Source organism: Polyodon spathula, chromosome 21 (genome assembly GCF_017654505.1).
Source record: "Polyodon spathula isolate WHYD16114869_AA chromosome 21, ASM1765450v1, whole genome shotgun sequence".
Classification (NCBI taxonomy): domain Eukaryota; kingdom Metazoa; phylum Chordata; class Actinopteri; order Acipenseriformes; family Polyodontidae; genus Polyodon; species Polyodon spathula.
Genome location: NC_054554.1, coordinates 28738634 through 28765732, shown reverse-complemented (window position 1 = coordinate 28765732; position 27099 = coordinate 28738634). Strand labels below are relative to the sequence as shown.

Here is a 27099-nt window from a genome sequence, read left to right as displayed (position 1 = left end):
CCTGTTCATAGGCAGTCAGCTAGGAGAATTAATGCAGGATTTTCACCAAGCAGGATCCCCAGAGCTGGCAGGAAGACTGACAAAACTAGGCTGCAGGAACCTCTATTACCACATCAGTCCAGTGCAGGAATGATCTGGCCAGCAAGTACTGTGCGTGTTTCTCAAGACAGATTTCAGAGTGCTGTGTGTTTGTTTAACAACGATAGAGCGAGAAAAGAGAGAGAGAGAGAGAGAGAGAGAGAGAGAGAGAGAGAGAGAGAGAGAGAGAGAGCAAGATGAAGTTACTAGGGAGACAGTCACAGCTAATGGGATAAAGCATGACTTAATCGTGATTGTTAGCCAGTAGTTGGAAATTGAATTATTGTCCGAAATTGCTGCCTGCACCACGGTACTCACTAGAGGTGCAAAAGTTCATTAATTAATCGATTATTGATCTTCATGGCTTTCATTTTGCAAGCCTCAATTCTACAGCGATATAACGAGGAATCACAGCATACTGTTAAAAAATGAAACTTGAAAACATGGACATATCTTGTCAGTCGTAAGAAAACCTAAGTAGAAAACCTAAGTAGTCAGTAAAATTTGACAGTAACATTTTTTTTTCATATTTGTGCACATCCCTTGAAGTTCTCTGTAAAACACACCTGCGTCTGCGTCTCGCTTATCATCAGATAGTAGAGAGAGAGAGAGACACACACATGCGCACACGCCACCACCAAAAGCTCTTTATCACAAAACATACTGAACCAAAAGAAAAGAAAAAGAAGTGCCACAATAGTACCCTATATGTGCTTGTAAAATGCTCGGGTTTCAGGTTACGATTTAATGTAAGCTCAGCTGTTTAAATGTGGTGGTCTTTTTAATAGATCCCTGTAGCTATGGCAAAAGACGCAGAGAGAATTTTCAATAAGGCTTGCCACCAAACACTAAGAAACACAGTGGGGTCTCTGTACAGAGGCGCAGCATGGGGGGTGGTATATATTATATGTAAGACAAAGATACAGTAAAAAAGATTTAAAGACCAAACAGACAAACATGAAAACACAGCGACAGACTGGACAGTGACTGTACCGAGATACACAGAGAGACTAGTCTGGGCAGGGCGGACAGACAGACAGACCTGTTCCTCTTTGGTGTAGAGCTGGAAGCACTCGTCCAGGGTGCAGCTGTGCTGCTGCTGCTGCTGGGCCCGCACGCTCTCCGCGTCCTGCACCACCTCCTCCTGGATGTTCCCAAACAAACTGATGAGACACCGAGAAAATCAGAGGAGCGGTCAGAGACACTGCAGCCAGCCGGAGAGGACTTCCCTCTATATGTCTATATCCACCTCTCTCTCTCTCTCTCAAAAAATATCGGAGATAACTGAAAAGTAGAGTGACTGCTTGTGTGTAAAGGGACTGGGTGTCCTTCACTGGACAAGGCTGTATTCTTCAGGGCTCACCACCCTCCCTGACCAGCACTCTGCAATGCTCACCCCTCTTTGGCCTTGTGATCCCACTCAATCACCAGCTTCACATGTGGGGGTCCACCCGGCCCACATAACCTCAGCGCCCTGTGGAGACACAACAGTGGGTTTGAAAAGATTACACAGTGCTGTAGTGCAGAGAGCTGGGCTCTGTGAACAGCAATTCACTGTCCGTCCCTGGACTGCCAGCCAACACTAACCCTCATCTATCTAAGGGCATTTTAAACAAGACGGTAAGAGCAGTACAGGCAGGCAGTGGCCACAAGGTGTCAGGTTTTCACCAGGATGCTGGGCTACAGTTAGAGAAAAAGTCTGCCAGCTTGGGTTGCTGTGTGGTGGGTGAAGTGAACTGAAACCCACTCAACACACACATCACCGCCTCACCAGCCAGGATCTGACACGGGACTCAGCAGCCCATCCAAAACACAAATAGTAGTGAAGCACTCACTATATAGCTATACCTATATTTTGTGTTTTTTGTTTCAACTTGGCCCTGCTAACGTTTATTGCAGCCTGATGACGTTTACAGTGCAATCAGAAGTGGAGTCCCAGTGCAGTGCAGGTTTCAAACCTATATTTAGCTGCGGCTTGACGAGTCTCTTTATTGTTTAAAACTTTACATCTGACTTCATTTTTTCAAGAGACCTGAATCATTTGTATTAATAATGTGTTACTGGAGCCTTTCACACACCCATGGTCTGAATAATAGCAATGCTTTCAGGCAAATCTTTAAAGAAATGACAATTTCTCGCACTGCTGTGCTGACTTGGCCAATTTTGTGAGTATTTAAGCAGAACCGATTGCAGTCCTCACTCAAGTGAAAACGTTTTGCGGTGCAATGTCCCTTATAAAAGTTTCCCCTAGTAAAAGCACAGCAAAGTGTAATAAAGCACAGTGAAAGCATGCTAAAGCATAGGGAAACATTGTAACTGATTTAAAAAAAAATGTGGCAAACCACGGTAAACTATGATAAATACAGTAATCGTGGGAAAAGCATGGGAAACAGCAAAACTGCCGTGCAAATTTACAGTGGGAAACTTTTATAATGGGAACATTCTGTTTCTGCAGAGAGAAAGAAAATGTAAAAAGAAAAACCTTCACCGAATATCTCAAATCTGCGTGTTAATGAAACTACATTTATAAATATTGTGGTTTTGCTACAGAAAGGTGAAAATAAATATGGGCTTTGCATGCTATGCAACAAGAAGGTACGGACATTTGTGTACAAAGCTCATTCACACTGAAAGGGTATTTCAGGACTCAAAATGACAAACACTTTAATTACCCTTCAGATGCGATTCAGAAGACATCACTATCAAGTGCATTAATTAGCAAACAGCCTTATTAAAACTAAATACATCTATCCCTTATCTGCCATACCACGAGAAGCAACAAATTGAATTCCGCATTCAATCAGACTGCACTCCCTTCTAAATGAGCAGTGCAAAAAACTGTTTCATTTTGCACTGCAATACTCGCTCAACCTCTCCTTCAACCCTAAGAAAAGTTTCCCGTAGTAAAAGCATAGCAAATGCAATGAAGCATATTTAAAATGGTCATGCAAATTTACTGTGGCAAACTTGCATAAGGGAATATGGAAGACTTCTGAACGCAAACCACACAGGCAAAGCAACCCAGGCTTTTAAACCATGGGTCTACAGAGAAGGCTATACAGTGTTTGCAAAGCTTTCTGCTCTTCTGTGTCAGTTTATGGCTTTAATTCCTGTGGGGAATCAGTTTTAATTGTTTTTTTGTTTTTTTAAAAAGCTTGGAATAAACGCTGGAAATGAGACAGGGGAATAAATACTCTTTGTTGTTTACAGGCCAGTGATTACTTTGAAAACTTCACAAGGAAGCCACTATACAGTCATTTCTTTTAAATTCAGACATATTTTCCTTTAAAAGAACCAGGCTGATCTTTGATCTCTTTACAGATTAATCTATGCTCGCTTCCTCTAGATCCTAACAAGCTGTTATTGAGTCACTTCTAATGCGTATTACTCTCCTCGGAGAGGCGTGTGGGGTCGGGGAAGAGGCACAGAATTCATAGAAACATGTTCCCGACACCATGGGGTGCAAGGGTAGCTAATGGTTAGCAAAGGTGTAAGTAAAGAGCAAATGGATCAATGAATGAAACCAGCTGCACTCGTTGTAGTTAACCACTCTGAACGTTGGGGGCATTTCATGTCAGCCATGTGGAACGTACAGAGCAGCTAAAAGAGGACATTATCAGAGGATCGTTTTTTTGCCTGGAAAAAAGAAGAGCCTGTCTTGGCCGTTGTGGAATCAAAGCTTTTTTTCTGCAGTGGCTCACGGGCTTTTAGAGTAGTAATCAGACTTCTTAACTGACATCAACCTCTTTCCACAAGGGCATTCCGATGAGACTTGTTGGGTCACCATCCTTCTCTTCAAACCCCATCTTAACTCAACATGCAGAAGAAATCGAAAGCTGCATCCTGTCACATGATTAAAATAACACCCATTCAGCCTATCTGTCAAACGTGCATACGTTATACAGCATCGTGCCTTGTCTCGGTCGATCAGGTTACAAGCCTGAATCTTGGGATTCTCACTGTCATGGCAGATTAGCTGTGCTGCTGTGTTGAGTATTACTGCTTTAGAATAGGGTTTATTATGATGATGACGACTGTTTAGCTGTTTTATCAAACCTGCCCATTCGCCAGCCCCAATGACGTTTGAATTGACTGCATGTCTATAGGGTTTGGTTTGAAATTGCATGTCGTTTTCCTGGGGTATTTGTGTGGGTTAGTTTAGAGGGCGTGTGTGCCCTACCTGTCCACCGCGGGGTGGTAGAGAGGTCGGCTGTCCTGGGGCGATAGGTAGCTGCAAGTGATGGATCCTCCCACCACTCGGATTCGGAACAGAACCCCAACATTCTAGAACAGGAACAAAGAAAAAGAATGATTGTGTGAACCAAGAATGGGCCAAAACACAGCGGTCATAACTCATTACAAACTAAACCACGCGTGAGGCTGACCTGAGTTGCTGTGGTACAAAATCATACACATTGATGACACTTTAATGGCATCTAAATCCCACAGGAATAACATCTCATAACTTCCTCCGAGTTCTGAAGTAATTCATCTTGAATTCTGCCCTGTTACTTCATGTGGACTTAACTACCCGTATTCATTCCATGGTCCTTTGTAACACGTGATGTTGATCACATGTATAAGGCATGTGATCAATCCCCTGGTGGGTGTGTAATGCATGCCTCATGCATGTGATTATCATCATGCGTTACAAAGGAACCTGGGTGTACGATCCCATTAGAAGATTATTTTCTGATGAATAATATCAAACAGCTCCCTAAAGCTTTACGAAAAGAAACAACCAGGCTGGATATGCAAATTGCAAAATAAATGTAAAAAGAGACAGAATTAAGCAGTACAAAGTAACGGCGACTCCTGTAATAATCTAGATTGATCCGGTACAAAATTCTCATTTGCTGTGCGAGGCGCTTCTTGTTCAGGCTCTGGGGGTCACATGTCTCTATCAGCGGCCGTTGACTTTTAAACATTTTAATTAACCTTCTTCGGCACTTGGGGGTTTATTTGTTATTTCTAAAACGTAGCCAGATAGTGTATTCACGTTTTGCATTTTCTGAAGTATAAATCTGCTTTCCTCTTGCATTTTGCAACTAAAATGACTGTTCTGTTAAACAGTTACCCTTTATTTTTTGTTATGTAAAAACACACAATGTTATTACATAACAAAGGATGCAACATCGATAATGGATAATTGCAAAGCATATGACATGGTTTATTTAGATTTCCAGAAAGCTTTTGACAAAGTCCCGCACAAAAGATTAATTCTCAAACTGAACGCAGTTGGGATTCAAGGAAACACATGTACATGGATTAGGGAGTGGTTAACATGTAGAAAACAGAAAGTACTGATTAGAGGAAAAACCTCAGAATGGAGTGTGGTAACCAGCGGTGTACCACAGGGATCAGTATTAGGTCCTCTGCTATTCCTAATCTACATTAATGATTTAGATTCTGGTATAGTAAGCAAACTTGTTAAATTTGCAGACGACACAAAAGTAGGAGGAGTGGCAAACACTGTTGCAGCAGCAAAGGTCATTCAAAATGATCTAGACAAGATTCAGAACTGGGCAGATACATGGCAAATGACATTTAATAGAGAAAAGTGTAAGGTACTGCACGCAGGAAATAAAAATGTACATTATAAATATCATATGGGAGATATTGAAATTGGAGAAGGAATCTATGAAAAAGACCTAGGAGTTTTTGTTGACTCAGAAATGTCTTCATCTAGGCAATGTGGGGAAGCTATAAAAAAGGCTAACAAGATACTCGGATACATTGTGAAAAGTGTTGAATTTAAATCAAGGGAAGTAATGTTAAAACTGTACAATGCACTTGTAAGACCTCATCTTGAATATTGTGTGCAGTTCTGGTCACCTCATAAAAAAGATATTGCTGCTCTAGAAAGAGTGCAAAGAAGAGCGACCAGAATTATTCCGGGCTTAAAAGGCATGTCATATGCAGACAGGCTAAAAAAATTGAATCTGTTCAGTCTTGATACGTGGCGACCTAATTAAAAGGTATTGACAGTGTCGACCCAAGGGACTTTTTCAGCCTGAAAAAAGAAACAAGGACCAGGGGTCACAAATGGAGTTTAGAAAAAGGGGCATTCAGAACAGAAAATAGGAGACACTTTTTTACACAGAGAATTGTGAGGGTCTGGAATCAACTCCCCAGTAATGTTGTTGAAGCTGACACCCTGGGATCCTTCAAGAAGCTGCTTGATGAGATTTTGGGATCAATAAGCTACTAACAACCAAACGAGCAAGATGGGCCGAATGGCCTCCTCTCGTTTGTAAACTTTCTTATGTTCTTATGTTCTTATGTTCTTACTCGCCTTTCCCATTCTAGAATTATAAACAGAAATGCATCTTATTAATCTCAGCAAAACAGAATAGAAATGCAAGGCAGATTTAAACTCTGAACATTACTAAATTGGGCAAACAAACCCCTGTGCGTGAGTTAACGCCACACTTAACCATGCTGGCTTTAAAGTACTGGGTTCTGGACATGGAATTAGTCTGATTGAATGGAAAGACTGAACAGCTGTTCTGCGTAGGTGGTTTGGATCTCCAGTGAAACTCAAAGCAGGGTCCAAGCTAGGTACAGGTAGATTTAGAGAAAGTTGACAACTCAGTATTGGAGCAACACAACTTTAAATGACATTTGACAGTTATTTAATCAGACCAATCTGTTATTTAAAATCCCTCTTAGTTAATCATCTGAATAGCAGGATAATCACCCATATGGGTTCAGGGCAGATTAGAGATGCTACTTACTCATTAGAGACTGTATCAAAGGCTGTGCATGTGATGGGCTTTACAGTCTAAAACAATAACCTTTTAAAAGTGCCAGCGCTGCCTCATCAGAGGATCTGCACTCAGCTTTGCTCCATAACTACATAATTAAATAATACACATCACCACCTCAGACATGAAGCTTCCTAATAGCTGAGGTGGCTGTACTCCCTCTGATCCATTAGGTAATAGTTTTCCACATCTGTGTAATAATTTGCTTAACATTTAATTCTAGGAAGGTGGCCAGATGCATCTCACAGACGTTGACATGAGCTGCGTTGGCAGTGTCAATCCTGCCTTGTATAAAGCATCAGGATTGCTTTATCTCAAAACAAGTGGCTCATCCAGATAACCGCATCCCAGTTTTCAAGGGGCAGGCAAACACAATTCCTCTATGTGAAGCAGCATCATTAAACGGAATAGCAGAAACCATGCAATTGTAACAGTCAATGTGAAAAATGTCTCGTCCTTCTCTCCTTCTCAACCTTAAAAACGTATTTCGGGAGCGTTCAACCAAGGAACATAATTGCCAAACCTGAAAATGAATCAAATAAATAATTGTGTATGTACTTGAAAAGTGTGACTTTTTCAAACTACAGAAAAACGTGTTTGAACTTTCCGAGCTATGCCCATTCTCGCTCTGACTGCTGCAGGTAGCACAATGCTGCAACTCGTCTGGGTTTGACACCTTGCACATGAAACGGCAGTACTGTGCTTACTTTTTAAACCGCTAACCAACAAGGCTTTGGTGACCGAACCAATCAACTGGGTCCCTTAACCTGCTTCCATAACTGCTTGCAAAAAAGAAAGCTGCACCAGGACAGGGTGTGATCCAAACAAAGGATGCAATTTACACACTGGCTGGCATCCGCAATGAAAACACTGATGACCTCTCGTCTGAGGCGATCTGTAATTAATGATACTGGGGGAAATGAGGCTTCTGGTTTTTACTCAAGACTGGCAGGCTGAAAACTAGAGGGACTTGGTAGCAGGTCACTGGCACAAGACCACTCGAGCACGGCAAGCGAGGAGCTGCCATACCGCGGCACCAGCTGTCCTTCTGCACGGAAAAAATTTGAAACAATTCCAGGGAGCAGCGTGCCGCTTGAGCTTCAATGACAGGTTTAGTTTAGTCAGCTGGTGCTGAGTTCAAGAACGACGGGCCATAGCTGTCACTCACTTTTACAAGCCCTGGCATCCCCATCTGTCTGGGAAATTCTTAAACCGTGTTACTAAATCCCTGGGATTATTTTCTTTACTCTCTCGTACACAAACCAATTAAACCACCGAGCACCAGAAGGGTAACTAATCTAGATTCAGCTAATGGGGACAGATGTGCAGAAACTCCAAGAGAGAGGGAGAGGGGTAGAAAGTAAGTGAGAGAGAATCACAGTACAAGAAAAACAGCAACTTAGCTTGAGCTTTAGTGTCTCATTATAGAAGGCTCCAACGGCCTCAGGACTGCTGGTGTAAACTTGGACATATGACAACCATTAAAATGTTGGCCACCCATTTGCTGCCTGACCCCTGTTCTGGGGGAATGCGTTCGCAGTCCCTCTCGATTACCATAGTCCCTCCCTGCTGTAGTACCCAAGCAGAAGTCAGAGCCCAGCACTGCTATTAGACATTTGCACGAGCAGGAGCCCTCATCAGGCATTCAAGACTCTTTGTACTTGCAGAGGTTGAAACCTGGCATTATTCATGCATACAGTGATTTATTGGATAATCTCTATCTCTGCATGCTTTCAGCAACGCATACGGCAAACAGCAATCCAATGGCATGCTTTCCGACTCATCTCACCTTAAGGTAATTACCCAGCACGAGACCACGCACACTTATCAGTGGGCTGGCAGCTACATTATCTATCGCGTCACCTTGGGTTCTCCTGGCTGTACTGGCAGCTTCCTATGAATACACTGCTGTCAATTAGGGCAGAGGACTGGCCTCTGAAGATAACTGAATGTCTACAAATTTTAATTAAACACAATTTAGATAGGCTTTTCAACAGGCACTCCAGAAATTCATTTAACACTGGAGGTGCCTGCAACAAATCACAGGGCATGGCATGGCACGCCTTGGTCTATCTGCGTGTGGGTGTGAATTGAACCTGATCCATACACAGTAACTTGTTCAAACATAGTAAATGATGGGAAGCAATATAGAAACCATAAGCAAGCATGATGACTGCAGCTGGGGAAATCAACACTGATAGACTTTCCTAGGTGACTGATAATCGGTGAATGGTGCATGTCTTTTTGCAGAGTTTCTCTGTGTGAATGTAATGGGTTAATTAGGTTCAGTGTTGCCATTTAGTTGTGTTCAGACAGTTCCTTTAATAAGCATGCATGCATCCATTATAAACTGTTCATATCAACCAGGTCCCTGCAGCCACAGCTCAGAAACATTCACTAGCAATCATGGTGGCTCACTTCAGATATGTAAAAAGTATGACATTTGCAAATAATCAATGTCTGGTTTATCAGCGTCGATAATCACTCGAAGATACGATTGATAAACAGATCATTCCGATCATCTGTGCATCTGGGTTTAATGACCGGTAAACTGCAGATTAGGAGAAGGGAGACTGCCATCGCGGTGGGGTATCTAAATATAAACATTGTCAGGCCGCTTGCTTTCAAATAGCAGCTGACAGATGAACGAGAACAGGAGCTCTAACGTGTGCTAACAGTGAAATCCTGTTACTGCAGTCTCTTTCTCTGCGCAGGCTGACTGTTCTTTTAGTCCTCTTTGAAGATGGCTGTGGCAGGGAACACAACGAGTCAAGAACTCAAGCTGTAGAAAGGCAGCTTTCGTTCTACTTAATCAGGTCCTTAGACTAATAGGGTAGAACGACAATGGATTGTTTTCCGAACACAGCAACCACAGATCCTTTGACAGGCACCCGCAAAAATTTGGAAAAGGATCCTGCGCTGTAATCAGTTTCATTTTTGTCCATGATGGCTCATGATTATGATTTAATGAGCTGAAATTTAATTAAAATGTCACGCAAAGAGTAACGTTACATTTCAGGAGCGTTTTTTTCTTTTCTTCTACTGACAGGTAGATGAAAAAGTTTATAAACAAACCCGAATTTGTCTTTTTTTTTTTTTTTTTGTAATTGTGAAACTTGTTTTTTTTTGTATAACATAGTATAACACAATCATTAAAATAAAAGCACAAGCTATTGTTGTGTGCAATACATCTCTATAAATAACAGATCATAATTCATACTGATAACTTATTTCACAGCACGTGTTTCACTTGTGCAATAGGAGCTTCATTCTGAGGTTTCACCAGGACAATAACCTTCGACAGCTCATGCAATTCAGTGAACAGCAAATTGAATTTGTACCTTATTTCCCCTGCAGAGGTTTCAGCTCAACACTGAATAGGACGCACTGATATTCAATTGCTTTTGACATGCTGGTACAGTAGTGTTTAGCTGGTGGCACCCAACCGCTGCTCCTGAGCAGATTTTGCTGAAAAGTGCTGATCAAACAATTCACAGATATCAGCTGATATCTACCTTCCAGCCAGGCTCGGAAGGGCAATCGATTATCGTGATTATATTCACAACTTGTTTAGTCTTGATTTTGTATTGTACCTATCAGTGCCACTGCTATCAAGCTATCAAGCTCTTCCCTCGTTTCTTACAAACATGTCCTTAAACAGCTGCAGGGGGGAGCGGGCGTTCAGTTCCACGTAGTTAAACTGGGCATTCGATAATGAGTTTAAATCAGCCCCCCTTCTATTGTGAGAGACAGTAGTCCGGCTTTAATTTAAAAAGCAACCAAGTGGAAACAAGGCTGAGAAAAAAGGAAAAACAGTGTAAGAGAGAGAGAGAGAGAGAGAGAGAGAGAGAGAGAGAGAGAGAGAGAGAGAGAGAGAGAGAGCAAGATCAAGTTACTAGGGAGACAGTCACAGCTAATGGGATAAAGCATGACTTAATCGTGATTGTTAGCCAGTAGTTGGAAATTGAATTATTGTCCGAAATTGCTGCCTGCACCACGGTACTCACTAGAGGTGCAAAAGTTCATTAATTAATCGATTATTGATCTTCATGGCTTTCATTTTGCAAGCCTCAATTCTACAGCGATATAACGAGGAATCACAGCATACTGTTAAAAAATGAAACTTGAAAACATGGACATATCTTGTCAGTCGTAAGAAAACCTAAGTAGAAAACCTAAATAGTCAGTAACATTTGACAGTTACATTTTTTTTTTCATATTTGTGCACATCCCTTGAAGTTCTCTGTAAAACACACCTGCGTCTGCGTCTCGCTTATCATCAGATAGTACATTTTGCTGAGTATGCATTGCTGTAGCTGGTCCCAGGAGATCGCTCTGTCTTCTCTCATGAGGAAAGGGGGGCCGAACCTGGAACAGGAAAAACATGCACTTATTACACATTTCTGCTTCTCAGATGTGCCTTCATAAATCACTGTTACAACAGGGTTTACAATTTAATGAAGGAATAGAATTGCATTGAGCTGATTTTTACAAGCACACCTCGGTTAGCACAAGACAAACTCTTAGTTCTCATTCCATGTGGTCTGATGCGCTTTGCTGGTCCCATTTTCAAGTATGTTTGCAGGCAGGTACAGGCATTATAAAATATAATACATTGCATACATGTGAAATGTATTATATTTATGAAACCAAAACCAACTAAAACCAAACAACTCAGCATTTCCATTTCTCTGAAGCACCCTAAAGTTGTTTGTTTCTTGTTTTTTCTAAGTTTAGTATTAAATGTTAATCAACAGTAATAAAGCACAATAACCCAGTCTAATTCCACTACAAAAAAACAACAAAACAGTTCCCTGGGACCAGCGTGCTTGCAAGATAGCAGTTCTACGGTTCTGTGGCCTCAGAGTCACAACTGAATTGAATCTGGCTGCAGGAGTACTCTGGACCAGACTGAGGTTTATAATAAAAGAACAGCATCACAGGACTCCAGAGACAGAAGAAGAAGACAAAGAAGAAGAAGAAGATCCTTGTTCAAAAGAATATAATTCCTTCAGTGGAGTAACAGTTTACAAATCTCTGATATATATTGCTTGTTTACATACATTCCTTAAAGGTTTTGTGCACAGGGCCCAATATCGCTTAGCTCTTTCATGCATAGCAAAGGAAATTCAATTGAGCTGAATCAGAATCAGTGGGGCACCACTTCAATGTGATGTTTTTATGAATGCATGATACAGAAGAATCCTTGTTTTCAATCAGCCAGGTTGTATTTATATTAACGAGGGGTAATAATAGCACCAGGGAACCGAGGGGGGCAAGATGATTGTCTTTCTGGTTTTAATCCTGTGGGAAATATCAACCATATACCACTATGAATACTAGGACACTCTGACTACCTTCCCTTCTTTGGGGATATCTGTGCTGTCGGTTGTCTGGAACTCAATCATTTCATCTCTCAATCTGTCTACATCAGATTTCAGCTCTGGAAATTTCTCTGCTAACCTCACCCCTGCAAATAACAATACAGAAGTCTTAAAATGAAAAACACCAGAGGTGACATGATTTTCAGTGTCACAGAATGAACTACTTCACTTAGACAACTTGAAATCCTTAGAAGATGGATCAAAAAAAAAATAGTGTTATTGTACTTTGTGAAAGATACCTTCTAATCAGATATGACTGTAACTATTAAAAACACTAGTTACACTAAAGGAAAGATTAAGTATTGTATTCCAGCAGGATTGGAATTTACAAGAATACTTCATTTTTTTTACTTGATGAGTATTACTTTCATCTCGGGAAACCAGTGTAAGCAGAGAGCTGAGAGACAGCACTGGCACGGGTGCTCTCATGTCTCCTGAAGCTGCTTCGCCTGACATGTTCCCAACCCTGACACATGCTTGCATTGCCTTCCACTGGCTTCCCCTGGGTCCTAAACTATGACAGGTATCTTCCGATATTGTGCTAAGGGCACTATGATTTAGAACTTGAAAATTTAGCAAACAAAATTACTTTGTCAAAATATTAAGTTTAAAATACGGGAGAAAGTTTAAAATACGGGAGAAAGTTTGTCCTGGGAGCCTTCCGGGAGAAGGTTAAAGAATATGGGTTGGCAAGTATGCCATTTCAAAATGTGATTGTGAATTGCAATGTGGTTTAAAAGCACATTATTTAGGCAGTTGGACAGCTAATAGAATAACATCAGTAACTCTACATACCAGTCTTCGCATGCTTTTTTTTTACAGGTCTCAAAAAACACACTCAACATACATCTGAAATAGCTCAAATGGCAGCCTAATGATTGATACACACATGGCATACCTATGGACTGCTTATTAACATGTAACTATAACTTCAGCACATGGTTCATTGCTTATTAACCCTTTGCGGTCCTGTGTCGGACCTTGCGACATTACAATTTTCCCTTTCCAGTCCAATGTCATCAAAAAGACGTAAAGCACAGGTCTCTAGTCGTTTTTTCTCTGGAAAAAAAACAGAGAAAACCTTTCAATGGCTGAGTGAGACCAATAGGAATAGGAGTCGAATGAAGCCGAAAGAAAAGGAGTATCTGATAGCCCCATACACCACAGAGATAACACGGACATAAACAAAGGAATATAGCTGCTTCCGCCTCAAATGTTCAAAAAATATAGTTTTCAGAGCTTTTTGAGATGTTATAGTAATAATATAATGAATTGGATCGCATTATTGAGGAGTTTGGTGATAAAACGAGTGATCAGGAGAGGATTTATCAGTATGCACATCTATAAAGAGGTATGTGAAAAATACAGCGAACAAGGGGTGGGGCTTGGCTGCAGATGCAGTATTGATGTCGCTTTGCCATGCAATGCCTTTTAAACCAGTTTTACTCTGAAAAAAAAAAAAAATTAAACAGCGCGTATAAAATAAACAGTGCATGTGAAAATAAATTGGACCTGACGAAATAAATGGACGGCAAAGGGTTAATGAAATACTTATTTATGACACTCCCAATAAAAGGTTCCAGAGCCCTGCCCCCTGAGCAGGCTCTTGTATATTCTGTGCTCTGCAGGCTGTGATTACCTGCTTGCTCTCCCAACCCTGCCCCCTGAGCAGGCTCTTGTATAGCCTGTGCTCTGCAGGCTGTGATTACCTGACCACTTGCTCTCCAGACCCTGCCGCATTGCAGATGAGAAGCAGAACCTTCCCAGAGCTGCTGTGGTTCAGGAACTCCGAGGATAAAGTGCCCGTGGGAGGTAACCTTTGACCTTCAGGACCGGAGGAATATGGGGACGAGGGCAGGCTGTGATGGTAACCTAGAACAGAAGAATGAACAGTAAACCAGGGTTTAGTGTGCTGACCAAAATGATTCCTGGTACAGGTGCTCCATGCAAGAGGTGATGGAATGCATTCTTCAGTAAATCCTTACTGCTAAGACTACAATGCTGTCGTGTGTGTAATTCCACATAGAACAAATATGGTAATTCTTACTAACAACACAGTGTAGCCCTCGCTTTTCTTTCTCCCAGTTTGAAATATTGTTTTAGGCTCAGCTCACCACTACCACCCCTGCGCTGACTCGGGAGCGGCGAAGACAAACACACGCTGTCCTCCGAAACGTGTGCCGTCAGCCGACCGCTTCTTTTCACTCTGCAGGCCTGCTACAGCATTGGAGGACAATGCAGCTCTGGGTTGCTTACTGGCAAGCCCACAGGCACCTGGCCAGCCTACATGGTTCGCTGGTGCGCGCTGAGCCGAGGACACCCTGGCTGACCTATGCCCTCCCTACCCAGGCGATGCTCGGCCAATTGTGCGCCGCCCCTTGAGAACTCTCATCCACGGGTCGGCATTCGAATAGCCTGGACTCGAACCGACGACCTCAAGGCTAAAGGGCACATCCTGCACTCCACACAGGGTGCCTTTCCCGCTCGCATTTTTAACTGAAGACATTATTGTCTGTGGCATCTTGTGTCATCCGATTACTTAAAAAAACAAATCTGCAATTAAATAAAAAAAAAAAAAGTTAACACATAGAATGAAAGAAAAAGATATGTATCTCTGCACAAGCACATTTCTAACATTATCCAAGGGTTTAATTAAAAGTTCTTGTCTTGCCTCACAAGGTAATTAATCACTGCCGTTGCATTGAGTCATGCTTATATCTTCAGATCGCAAGGTATTGGCTGTGTAATTAGCCATGTATTCTGCTGGATCAGGACTTTCTCTGATCAGACACAAGCCACACCACTCCAGTGAGAACCACTGCTCCCCCACAGAGCTGCACACACCACTCCAATGAGAATCACTGCTCCCCCACTGAGCTGCACACACCACTCCAGTGAGAACCACTGCTCCCCCACAGAGCTGCACACACCACTCCAGTGAGAACCACTGCTCCCCCACAGAGCTGCACACACCACTCCAATGAGAATCACTGCTCAACCACAGAGCTGCACACACCACTCCAATGAGAATCACTGCTCCCCCACAGAGCTGCACACACCACTCCAGTGAGAACCACTGCTCCCCCACAGAGCTGCACACACCACTCCAGTGAGAACCACTGCTCCCCCACAGAGCTGCACACACCACTCCAGTGAGAATCACTGCTCCCCCACTGAGCTGCACACACCACTCCAGTGAGAATCACTGCTCCCCCACTGAGCTGCACACACCACTCCAATGAGAATCACTGCTCCCCCACAGAGCTGCACACACCACTCCAATGAGAATCACTGCTCCCCCACTGAGCTGCACACACCACTCCAGTGAGAATCACTGCTCCCCCACAGAGCTGCACACACCACTCCAGTGAGAATCACTGCTCCCCCACTGAGCTGCACACACCACTCCAATGAGAATCACTGCTCCCCCACAGAGCTGCACACACCACTCCAATGAGAATCACTGCTCCCCCACAGAGCTGCACACACCACTCCAGTGAGAATCACTGCTCCCCCACAGAGCTGCACACACCACTCCAATGAGAATCACTGCTGGTCACTAATACGTATTTGGCTCTCTAAATAAGACTGCTGCTACCAGGCAGCAATGGTGCTTCCTTGAAACAAAAGACCTGTACGAGATGCACAGAAGTGGCACTGAGCCATCAGAGGAGAGCATCAGTATGCATCTAATCCAAACGCTTCAAGGGCAATAAAATAGAACCTGCTATTTTTCAAAATTCTGGCGTCAAAACCTTACTTGATACACACAGAGCTTCTCTTGAAATTACAGCCACATTTAGAGGACATATATTGCATCTAGCAATAATAGGACAAGAAAAACACTGGCTGAAATGGAAAATGGCATCTACGATATGTTGAAAACCACCCCGGTGCTATTTTTGGGAGTAGTCACAACAATGTTTCAACTGTATGTGTGTGTGTGTGTGTGTGTGTGTGTGTGTTCTTTAAGAGGGTTTCTTATAAAGTAACAGCACACACTAAAGTGCATGTTGAGTGTAGCTATGAGCACAAATACTGTACTATCATTTGATCATACCAGCAATTACAAAGATAGGTACATGCTTTTTTTCTTTCCAACAGTACTGTCTTATACTTTATTCGGAGACAAGTTAGATATTTTATTGCACTTGTGTTTATTAGAAATTATATTAAATAACTACATTCAAATATGAGACAAAAAGCAGAGCTGATTTTCTCCTTCTTCTTCTTCTTCTTCTTCCTGCTGTTTTATTATTTGCTTGGGTCGTGGCTGTGGCTAGCAGACATGCCAGGCCTGATGTAATTTGTAAAGTGTGTTGACAAGGAATTCATTAGGAAGCATTACTCATGCATCAACCTGACGAGGTCATAATGAAACTGCAGAGCTGCCAGGTTCCAGCCATACACAGAGAGCTGTTTTTCTCTGTTGCAAATCCCAACAAGCATCAAGGCTGAATTTCTTTTAATAAAATATTTATGGCTTATTTTGCCTTATCCCACATGTCGTCTGAATATGTTAGTGATTACTCTCCAGCTCAACCAGTGCCCTTAGAATACTACGAGGACAAAAACCAGCTTCTCTCTATCAAGAATGGCACCCAACCTCAGGGCTTCATTTGAATTATGAAAGGAAAAAATAACATTAATAATAGACAACTAGCATGAAATAAAAAAAAAAAAAAGTGTACAACAAAATTTAAGTGAACTAGCAATTCTTGAAAAGTTATTAAAACACACGGCCAGTAAAGTTTCCTTTAAGTTCTGATATCTTTCGTCCTTCCCTGTTTCAGCCTGACTGATTTGCTCCTCTCAGACTTTCGCCAGACTGACACAGCCTGTCTGTGTAATCTGCAGCCCACATCAGCAATCCATTCCAGACAGCTCATGCATCATCTAATCTGGACTGCTGAGCACCAAGTCTGAGGACAGAGGGAAGTGACAATGATTAACAAAAAAAAAAAAAAAATAGCAAAGTTTCTGAAAAAGTTACTGAAAAATTAGCATTCGTTTTGATGCAGTGATGGCCAAAATGTGAGGCTAATTGATGATTAAGAAACTCATTCAAAGTTCAAGAGCCCCCCCCCCCCCCCCCCCCCCCCCCCCCCCCCCCCCCCCCTAAAATTTTTGTCAACAAACCTGCAGCAAATGTTGTGTAAAAATTTTTGGATAACGTCAGCAGCACTCTAGAACCAAATCCCAAGCCTGCATTAAAAGATTCCACCACATTCTGCCACATTTTAATTTATGCCAAAATGACTCTTCCCGAGGATGAATTAAAACAACCAGCTTTAAATTTCCCACAGGACCAACGTAATCGCTTCAGCTGAAACAGGAGGTGCAGAATCTCTATCAGTACAACACTGCCAATAAACCGAGCAGAAAGCAAAACCTTATCTAGATCTGAGCCCCCATTCCATGGGAGAGTGCAGAGGAGGAATTTCTTATAAAAATGAAGGGAACCTGGAAAGGAACTCAAATGATATCAGCTCCATGCTATCTCTTATGACTGGCTGGCGGTGGCGTACAGCACTTTCACAGAAGCAGCGCAACAGGAAAGCAAATGAGCAAACATTCTGCTTTTGTACAGAAACATCCCTTGAAACATGTGCTGTGCCGATTTAAGTGAGGATTGATGTTTTACTGAAGTCAAAACAGGTTTGGAGATAAAAATACAGCCTCCCTTGGTCAGATTGTCTTTCATCCCTTCCCTTCTCGACCCAGGCAAGCCGGCAGCACGACAGCTAATGTTTCACTTCGCTAATCTTAATTCCTGACGGGAAGCATTGTTTGCGAAATCGTATCTTATCGAGCCCTTCTTAATAAACTTCAAAATGAAAGATTTATCAACCTCCAGCTGAAAATGACTCAGGGCTTCTTTGAAGTAACGTCCTGATAACAAAAGTGCTGCAGTCGGCAGGTGCCGGTTTGCTTCTATCTCTCTGTGTATCTGCTGGGGTACCAGAGGCATGGATCTGGAGAGGTTCACGCCAATGATTATACAGAGAGTAGAGTAGAGAGGTCCATACAGTGCAGGAGCACACCTGTCTAAACGGCCATGCATTGAGACAGAAGACATGCCATCACTTGGAAATGGGGCATTGTTTGCCACGTTTAATCACAGTCAGACAACTTTTTTTTTTTTTTTTACTAAATCTCTAAACTTGAACAGTCGGGTGTCTCCAGATATATGCATGTGAATGTGATGGGCCAGCCATGGCGCAAAGAGCACCCCAATGGTACTTATACTACCAATGCTGTAATTGTACCCCTCTGCCATTTTGACCAAGAATGTTTTTTTTGTATAAACAGGTGGATCTGCTGATAACAGCAATTTCATCTACTCCCTATTGAATATTATTAATAGCACTGCCATATGGGTCTGCTTTTCAACAGGAAAAGAAAAAACATCAGAGTTTACTAGTCTGCAGCATCACAGAGAGTTCAGCTGTGGCTGCTTTTCTTGGTGAGAAAAAGGCAAGCTGTATATCAGATGGTATCACATTCTCAGCCCAGTGTTATAGCCAGCTGATCCTGGTTTCAACAAGTGCTTAACCAGTGCCAGTGTGATGGACACATGAATAAAGTGACCTAAAGTATATGGCATTTGCAGTTTAAGTTCTACTACTTTCAAATAGTTCACCAGTCAAAACTATAACCCATCCCCAGCAGGAAGCAGGTAGCCCTTTTCATTTCCTGCTTGGTTAAACCATCCAGAAGAACGATACCCACACTCAACACTCCTTTCCAGCCCCATTCCCAAGTGTTGCTTTTCATTAAAGGTGACTGAGTGAAGCGGCCTCAGAGTTTACAGACTCCTGATGGGAAGATCACCTTCTGCCATGTAAAGAGTAATTGAAAAGTAATCTGGTGAGGTCCACGGGCACCTTGGGACCATCCCAGAATTCCATTACAAGCCAGGCACCGAGAGTCATTAAAGTGTCAGGGAAGGCAGCCGGGAATACGTATGGGAGTGAATCTGGGGCCACAGCTACCCCCGGGATTCGTTTTGAGTTATGATGCTGCTGTCCTCATAGCGCCTTTGAAGAAGTGCCAAATAATAAAACAAAGGTAAGTTGTGATGAAGGTCATTGATCCTTTTACCATTTAGCAGAAATGCCCTACATTTATCTTTTAATAGCTGCCACCTTCTTCTTTCAAACTGCTAAGAAAGAGAAGCAGAGCCACACTGAGCACAACATTGACGCATACGAGACAGCCAAGTAAGAATAAAACGCTCAGCCCCATAAAGGTGGGATATGAAAATGGCCCCATTTGGGCTCTCTATTACTAATACATGTAACACTTGACGTTTTTCACACATACATTCTTACTGTACTTAAGAGTATAAATTCTTACTGTGGTAAGAATAAACATTCATTCTGTATTTAACACATATTACCTGAGAGAACAGTATTACATTCTTTTATTTATACTTAGCAAGTGTACTATCCTAGTACGGAGAACTGGTATTTTTGCGATATTAATTATTCATCATGGAAATGGTGGAGAAACGGCATCTACAATGAAAGCCATTGGTATAGCGTTTGAAAATATATTTTGACCATGCAATGGAACCAAATCACACTGGAAGTGCATTGTATCCATGATACCCTATCAGATCCAGTATGCCAGCGTATTGTATCAAGCCCACTGAGTCTTTGCTGGAAGTTTACTTGTAAAAGGTTATATGCAATACCCTAGTATTATAACGGTACCCCACTTACATTTTTCACAATGAGCTCAATACAGCATGTGCTGCTTCTGCCTGCAAGCTTATTGAGCCTAATGACCAGTTGCTACTGTCTCTCGGGCAGTGTTTCATTACAAAAAAAAAAAATTATCTGAACAAATTCTTTGGAGCTTATGTAATAAGCACACATTCTAAGACTGGCCCAGGGACAATAGCTCGCCTTCTGCAAACGGTACTTTTATTTCTTGCATTTCACAAGCTGGCTCTGCTGTTCAAGGCACTCTATTGAGCTCTCTAAAAGATGAAAGTAGGGATTTTTCTATTTCTTGAAAACAAAGCAAAGACTGTCAGCCTCTGATTATCCGCATTTATTATCCCCTGTCTCTATATCAGACTCATGTGTGTGGTTAAGAAACAAGCAGGTATTAAATAAAAGATATCTGGTACTACACTAGAATAAACAAAGCTCTCAGCTGTCTTGCTAACCTGGTAGTCTGTAACTATTTCACTTGCTAGGGTCATTCGCCTCTCTGGCTGCAAAACATGTCAGTCATTAGGGGAAGCAACTGGTTGGTTAACGGCACAAAAAAAGGTGAAATGATGAAGGAAGTGCAAGACTACTTGAAAGTAAGGCTTGAAAACTGAGTTTTCTTAAACATAGCCAAGTACCAGATGTCATCTCTTTCATAACTGCACATTAGAGGACAATACAAAGAAAGGAAGTATGTGACAGATAAGATTCATGGAATTATTTTGGTGTCAGCTACAACTTTAGGAGGGAAAGAAAAATATGACTGTGATTATAACATCAGTTTTAGACCCTTCAAGTGTCTATAAGGCATATTGTATTATTACAATAGAGTGCAATAAAGTGATGATTATGTGGAGACTTTTGTAAGTCGACAAGCATTTGACATTTTAACACCACTAGATGAAAAACAGAACTTAAAACTTTACATCATTCCCTATGAGAGCAGCCACATAGCACTCTGTTTTGTAACTGGCATTTGTGGACCACAGCAGAAGACGCATTAAAATATCACAAGACCAGGGTGCTCCTTGAAAACAGTGGGGTTACTTCAACGATAATGATTAGAATTGAAGCCATTTATTCTTTCAAATGCTCTTTCAAAATGCGCTTCTGGAAAGGGTTCATATTTTGCTCTAAAGAGGTTGTTTAATTTCAAAGTGCTATAACTGAACAAGTGGTGTTGTTTTAGCACAATCCACCATTTTTGCCTCCCCTGCATCTTTATGGAGTCATTTATAACCTCTCAAAGTGGAGTGCACAGACGATTGAAAGAATGCAGTATTCTGAGGGGATGGTCGTTACATTTCAGTGAAAAACATTTGAAGAGCAACTGCCTTGGTGCTTGTTTTCAAAGAGGTGCAGTGTGGGGGCACCCGATGGAAACAAAGGTAATCTAGAGAGGATTAAATTTTTTTTTTATTTTTTTTCTTTCCCAACAGTCGTTGCAGTTGGTGTTGCTTTTTGGGGGGGGGGCAGGGACACATCCATAGTTACAATAACCTCATCTTTCATTTGTCTGATTTCCCAATTGCATTTAAAAGTCACAAAGACACATATATACTCTATATGAAATGTTAAGGGATTCAGAAAGGGTTTTCTTTTTTCATGCAGGCAGTACCTGAGAGCCGGGTGGACCCCCCCCTGCTGACAACAGGGGGCGCCTGGAACGCGTAGATGTTGTCACTCTCAGCGATGCTGGTTAGCTCCTCCTCATTGTAGAACGAGCGCTGGAACCCGTTGGAGTAGACCTCTGCCAGAATCACCTGGGAGACACAACACCAATTTAAAACCAGGAACGCTGCCAGGGCCATGCAATCACAGACCAGACATAGCAATCACAACCACAAAGCAATAAACTAAACCCAAAACTGCTACCTTTGTGAGTAACATCATAAATATTTTGGAGGAAAAAAAAAAAACGCAGTTGGGTTAGGTAAGGAACTGGGTGGGACAATGCATTGTGTTTCCACCCTCTGTCGCTTCACATCACGGTCAAAGGTTAAATTTGCCGCTGGAGGACAGTAGGCTGCAAGACAAACTGTAAGAGGCCTACATCAGTCCATCCACTGCATCACCCCACCCAAGGTGAAACTGGAACATGTTTTTGTTTTTTTTAGCAGTCTGAGCGAGGGCTGGCATGCTCTGAATCGTGTGATGATCTTGTGATCACGGTCGGGGTCAATTCCTGTTTTTCAATTCCAGTTACATCTCCAAGAATTTTTTTAAATCAGTTCCCAGTTCTAGTTTTACAGGCATCTTTTTTGATTGTTCAACTGCTTTCAACTTGAAGCCAATTTAACTGACTAACAGTGACTTCAATTGAAGTAATTTGTTGCCACACACTCATTTTAAGAGAATGGTGCTAATTGCAATTTTGGTCAACGATGCGTTGGAAGCAATTAAAAGGGAATTAGAAATGAAACTGAAAAGCAGGAATTGACCCCCACCCTGCTCCTGATGTGGACTGAGGCCCTCAAGACTCATTTCAATCGGGCATCTGACCAGGATTTGAACCCAGGCAGTGACCTCATGGTTCAAAATTCAACATGCTATCTAATCAACCAGAAAGGAACTTGGAAAGCTGATCCATTGACCCGCAACCCATGAACTAGCATTCCAAACTGAACACTGGCACCTGCTTACTAACCAGCTTCAGATTATTCCATGCAAGGAAGGAAAACCCAGTTGACGTGACACTGAACTGTAAAAGTCAATCAGACACAAAGCCAGATTGAAATCCAACCCGAGAACAAGCATCATCCATTTTCCCCTGACAGGCGTGCTCCGGTGAATTGCAAAGCATTTCCACAAAATGCTATTTAATGTGGTTTAGGGATGAAGAAGCCACATGCTCTGAATGTATTTAAAATGGCGCTCCGAGATGCTCCGCCTCTGGCACTGTAGGATCTCTAGATGATCGATGGCTGGCTTGCTGCACTATTTAACAGGGCAGGGCTGTTAGCCGCTTAGCCATCTCCGTCTGATCTCCCCAGAATGAAGACAGTTCTGAAAGGATTATGGAGATATATTCAGAGTAACAGCATTGTATTTTCGAACTGCAAGAAAGCACATAATAATGTATTTCAAATCCCGCTCTGGAGAATGCTAAATGACTGTGGCAGCGAGTTTCAAGCCATAATGCCGGGGAGCCGTTAGGAGCTGTTTCACACTTTGGTGCATCGTTCATTTGGTTTTAATTTGAGGTATTATCTTTTGGGAGAAAAATAAATGAAGTGTGGGGGTGAGATACCTTCCATTTCCACTAGAGGGTGATCTCTTCAAGTCTGAGCACCCAGAACAGCCCACCCTGTCCAAAGCTACACCAGAACATGTGAGTGGCAGTCTTAAACTCTATCAGACCGGCAATAGGCTTTATAAAATCTACTGGAACAAAACTTTAAATTTGTTTACAAAACAGAACAAAAACAATCATGCACTTTTTCTTCCTCTTTTAAATAAAGATGATTTATAAAAATTATATTTAGTTAAAATTATTATTTTAACCTGTTTGACAATGAAAATATACCGGACAGAAGAAAATCATTTCCCACGACCAGAAAACCATCAATTTATCACTGACCTATCATCGCCTAACAACAGGAGACCAAAGAAAATGCTGAATTCTTTTTCACCGTTCCTGTTTATTGACCAAGTTAAGCACTTACACACTGTAAGATGTCAGTATAATAAACACCTCCCTTCAACCCAGAACTTTGTGGGAGAAAAAAAATGAAGTGTAGAAATTCTTAGCAATAATTACAATGGGCCTTGTTAGGGTGGCATGCTTGCAGGAAGATGAGGAAACATAATGACATGCATATAGGCCACTTAGAAGTGGTGCTGAGCAAACTATCAATAATCCGCTGGGAGAGATCCAGGAAGTGACAGCAAATAAAGGAGCAGCCAGAGAGAGACCAGGAATTAGGATAATAATCAGAATGAACACATTTGTCTTTCTGGTGCAGTTGTCAACACAGTAAACTCACGTTTTACTCAGAATGTACCTCAGACAGCCATCCAAACTTAATCAGAAATGTACTTATCATGTGACAGAAACCATACAAAATGAGGTTTGGAAGACTCCAAATAGACCTTCTATTCATGGGAGGGGAGGTTTTCAGGGTAAACAATCTGTCAGTTTGAATTAAATTCAATACTGTAATTACTTGAACACTTATTATATAAATACAAGACAATACAATCTGTTTCTCTGAATTACCACTTACACTGAAAGAAGACTAAATCAATACAATTTATACAGAAGATCTATCTGGGGAAACAACGACTGCGTTTCGACCAGCTGAAGCTATAACTTTATAAGCAGAAAGCAAGGAGACCAGAGCACCGGGGCCATCACTTCACAACTTCAAGGGCTGTGCTGCAACAGGAAGCAGAGGAAGATGTATAATTCACAGTGATGACTCAGCGTTCCTGCCAATGCGTGCCCATGCTGTTTTAATGATGCATCGTGACATGCCGTACCTGCTCAGGAGTGATCTTTCCCTCCATTGACACCATCTCTCGAAGAGAAGCCACTGTGCCAAACAGAGGCACAGCCAGGCCGATCCGCTGGTACCGCTGGCCTTTGGTGTGGAAGACCAAGGTAATGTACAGGGGCCTGAAAAAAAATAAAGCAGATGGGAAACTAACGTTAATAAAATATACTGCTTAACAGGGGTGTCCAATCCTGGTCCTGGAGGGCCATTCCACTCCAGGTTTAGCAGGTAAAATTAGATAATGCACTACTTCAGGGTCTGGGTTGAGGTTTAATTGGTTCAATTTAGAACAGGGTTGGAACAAAGACTAGGAGTGGAAGGGTTAACGTTGGACACCCGTGTTGTATATTTATGGTGTCATCCTTGTCATAAAACGCCTCAGTTTCAGGTAATTTCTGACATATTTATCACATTAGCAGCAATGCTGCTTCCTGGTAAACCACTCTCTCTTTTTTCTTCATGAGAGTGATTTATGGGATGTATGAAAACAAATATCAAAACAACAAGGATTGCATTTAATAATTATTGAAACGCACAATGCGGCACACCGCAAAGGAACCACATTTCTTTTAAACTCTGCAGGAGGGATTCTGTAGCCCATTAAGACACGCAAGGAAGGTTCACCGTAATGTGCCTCTCTCTGAAGCCCGCTCGCTGCCTGTGCTCTCAAGGTCGGCTGGCTCTGTGATGAAGGTATCCTGCTCTAACCTGAGATGTTTCCATTCTAAATCCCAGCAGGAATCTGCCTTACATCCACTTTGACTTTGACTCTTTCACCTCCGCTGCATGGTGCTGCAGCTTGGGAGTATTCATTACTGTCACTGTGGATTTAAAATCATTCCCAATTCAAAGTAAAAAAAAAAAAAAAAAAAAAGTCACCCATCCACTGCGCACGCACTTTAAATAGGTGCGCAGCAGAAAAGTCATTCTTAAAATCGTCTTGGTAACCATTCCAAATCTGCCAATATTCTCAGGTGTAATCCCAAGAGCTTTTAAAATTTTGCTCCTTACTCGCAGGGATCTTCAACAGCTCACGGTTGATGCTGAGTTTTATAAAATGACATCGGATTGGTAGCTTCTTCGCTGGGCTAAAAACTATTTCCGTGGAAACAAGTAACAAAAGATGGGAGATAAGCTTTCCAAGGTCTTGGGCCACTATTTTCGTTTCATAAAGTGAAATCCTGGCGATTGGATTCCATTGTTTAGTTCTACGAGATAGGGATTGGGTGTGGGGTACGTGGTGCCCCAAAAATCACACACAAGTCAAGGTGAAAATTATAACAATAAACTTGTATCAAGGCATTATGCCATTTCTGATTGAGTGCTTAACATTTTGTGGACAAAAAGCATGAATTAGTAATAGATTTAAAATAGAAACTTTTTTTTATAAACTTGTTTTTGTCAAAGTAGCGCTGTAGCGACATGTAATTCAATGTTCATTGCACAGGATGGCACACAGGGAAATCATCTGAGTGAAAGGTATCCAACAGGCAACAAATACTGCTAGGAGAACTGAACATATAGCAGTTTTAAAAAGGAAGGCATGTGAGAAATGGTTTGGGTGCTGAAGAGACACCGTCTTCAGTGTATTTCCAATAAAGGGAGGGGACGTTCACAAAACATTTTAACAGCTGGACCTCTTGGGGGAAATGCTGCTGCTGCAATAGCGATTAGACCCCTTCATTCATTCATTCTGCATCTCTCAGGCTCCTGAGACAGCATGGGACAGGTGCAGTGTGATATCAGGAAAATGGAACTGATACCAGGATATTCCAGTAATTACAGTAGTATAGCAACTCTTCCCACATGGCAGAGAATCTAAACATTTCAACTGTGCTATTGCAAGCTATATTTCTAGGTATGTGCACACGGTCCGCTTTTGGAAATTAGTTTTGGATTCATTAGATAAAATATTCAGAATCCATGTGACGTTGTGATAATCTAAAATAAAATAAAGCAGGGATATTGTATATTGTGTCTCAGCCCATCCAAACCCCAAGAAACAGACAACATGTTGAGGGTCTGAATCAAATCCTGGACACCCCACAAATTCGGTATGGTGCTACATGCAAGGTTCGGCTTTGTGCACACACAAACTTTTAACATTGGTTTGCCCTTAAAGTTATCTAAAATACAATAGGGATTTGGATAGGTCCTGCATGATATAGCTTTAAACACTGCATTAGTTTAAACACTGGCAAGTGATAAATAGCACACACAACGGGCTTGTTATGCAATGACATTCACGGCATTTGTGTCTGAGAGTGCTTGGAGACTGTGGTCCCATCCCAGATGCCAAGCAAGGTCCCTTGTTTGCCTTCATATCTCTCTGGCTCGCATTGAGCTTGCCTGGAGATCCTAACTGGCAGGATTCTATGTATGTATGTATTTATTTATTTATTTATGCAACGTGACGATTAGAGCTTTCAATTGTGAAGGCCCCACGTACTCATTTTGTATCATGTGGTTTGAATAGAATGAAGATGTTGGCAGTTAAGATTCTCCAGGAAAGCTCAAAGCCAGGTAGAGACCGATCTACAAAAGCATGCCATTAACATTAGCAGAGCAACAGAACCCAGAACTGCTCAGAATGACAGGGAACAGAAAAAAAGTAAGGAAAAGAAGAAAAATCAATGAAACTGACATTTGA

General features: G+C 41.9%; 1 protein-coding gene across 2 annotated transcripts in view; it reads right to left on the bottom strand.

Moving 5' to 3' along the window:
• The window catches only part of usp43a (ubiquitin specific peptidase 43a), a 76587-nt gene that overhangs the window by 6114 nt on the left and 43374 nt on the right, over positions 1-27099 (bottom strand). For both annotated transcript variants that reach the window (XM_041222005.1, XM_041222004.1), the window contains exons 5-11: positions 24436-24571; positions 21572-21716; positions 13939-14101; positions 11102-11213; positions 4259-4362; positions 1475-1552; positions 1121-1241 (exon numbers count right to left, since the gene is read on the bottom strand). In XM_041222005.1, the coding sequence (XP_041077939.1) occupies positions 1121-1241; positions 1475-1552; positions 4259-4362; positions 11102-11213; positions 13939-14101; positions 21572-21716; positions 24436-24571 (859 nt within the window). The remainder of the gene's footprint in view (positions 1-1120; positions 1242-1474; positions 1553-4258; positions 4363-11101; positions 11214-13938; positions 14102-21571; positions 21717-24435; positions 24572-27099) is intronic.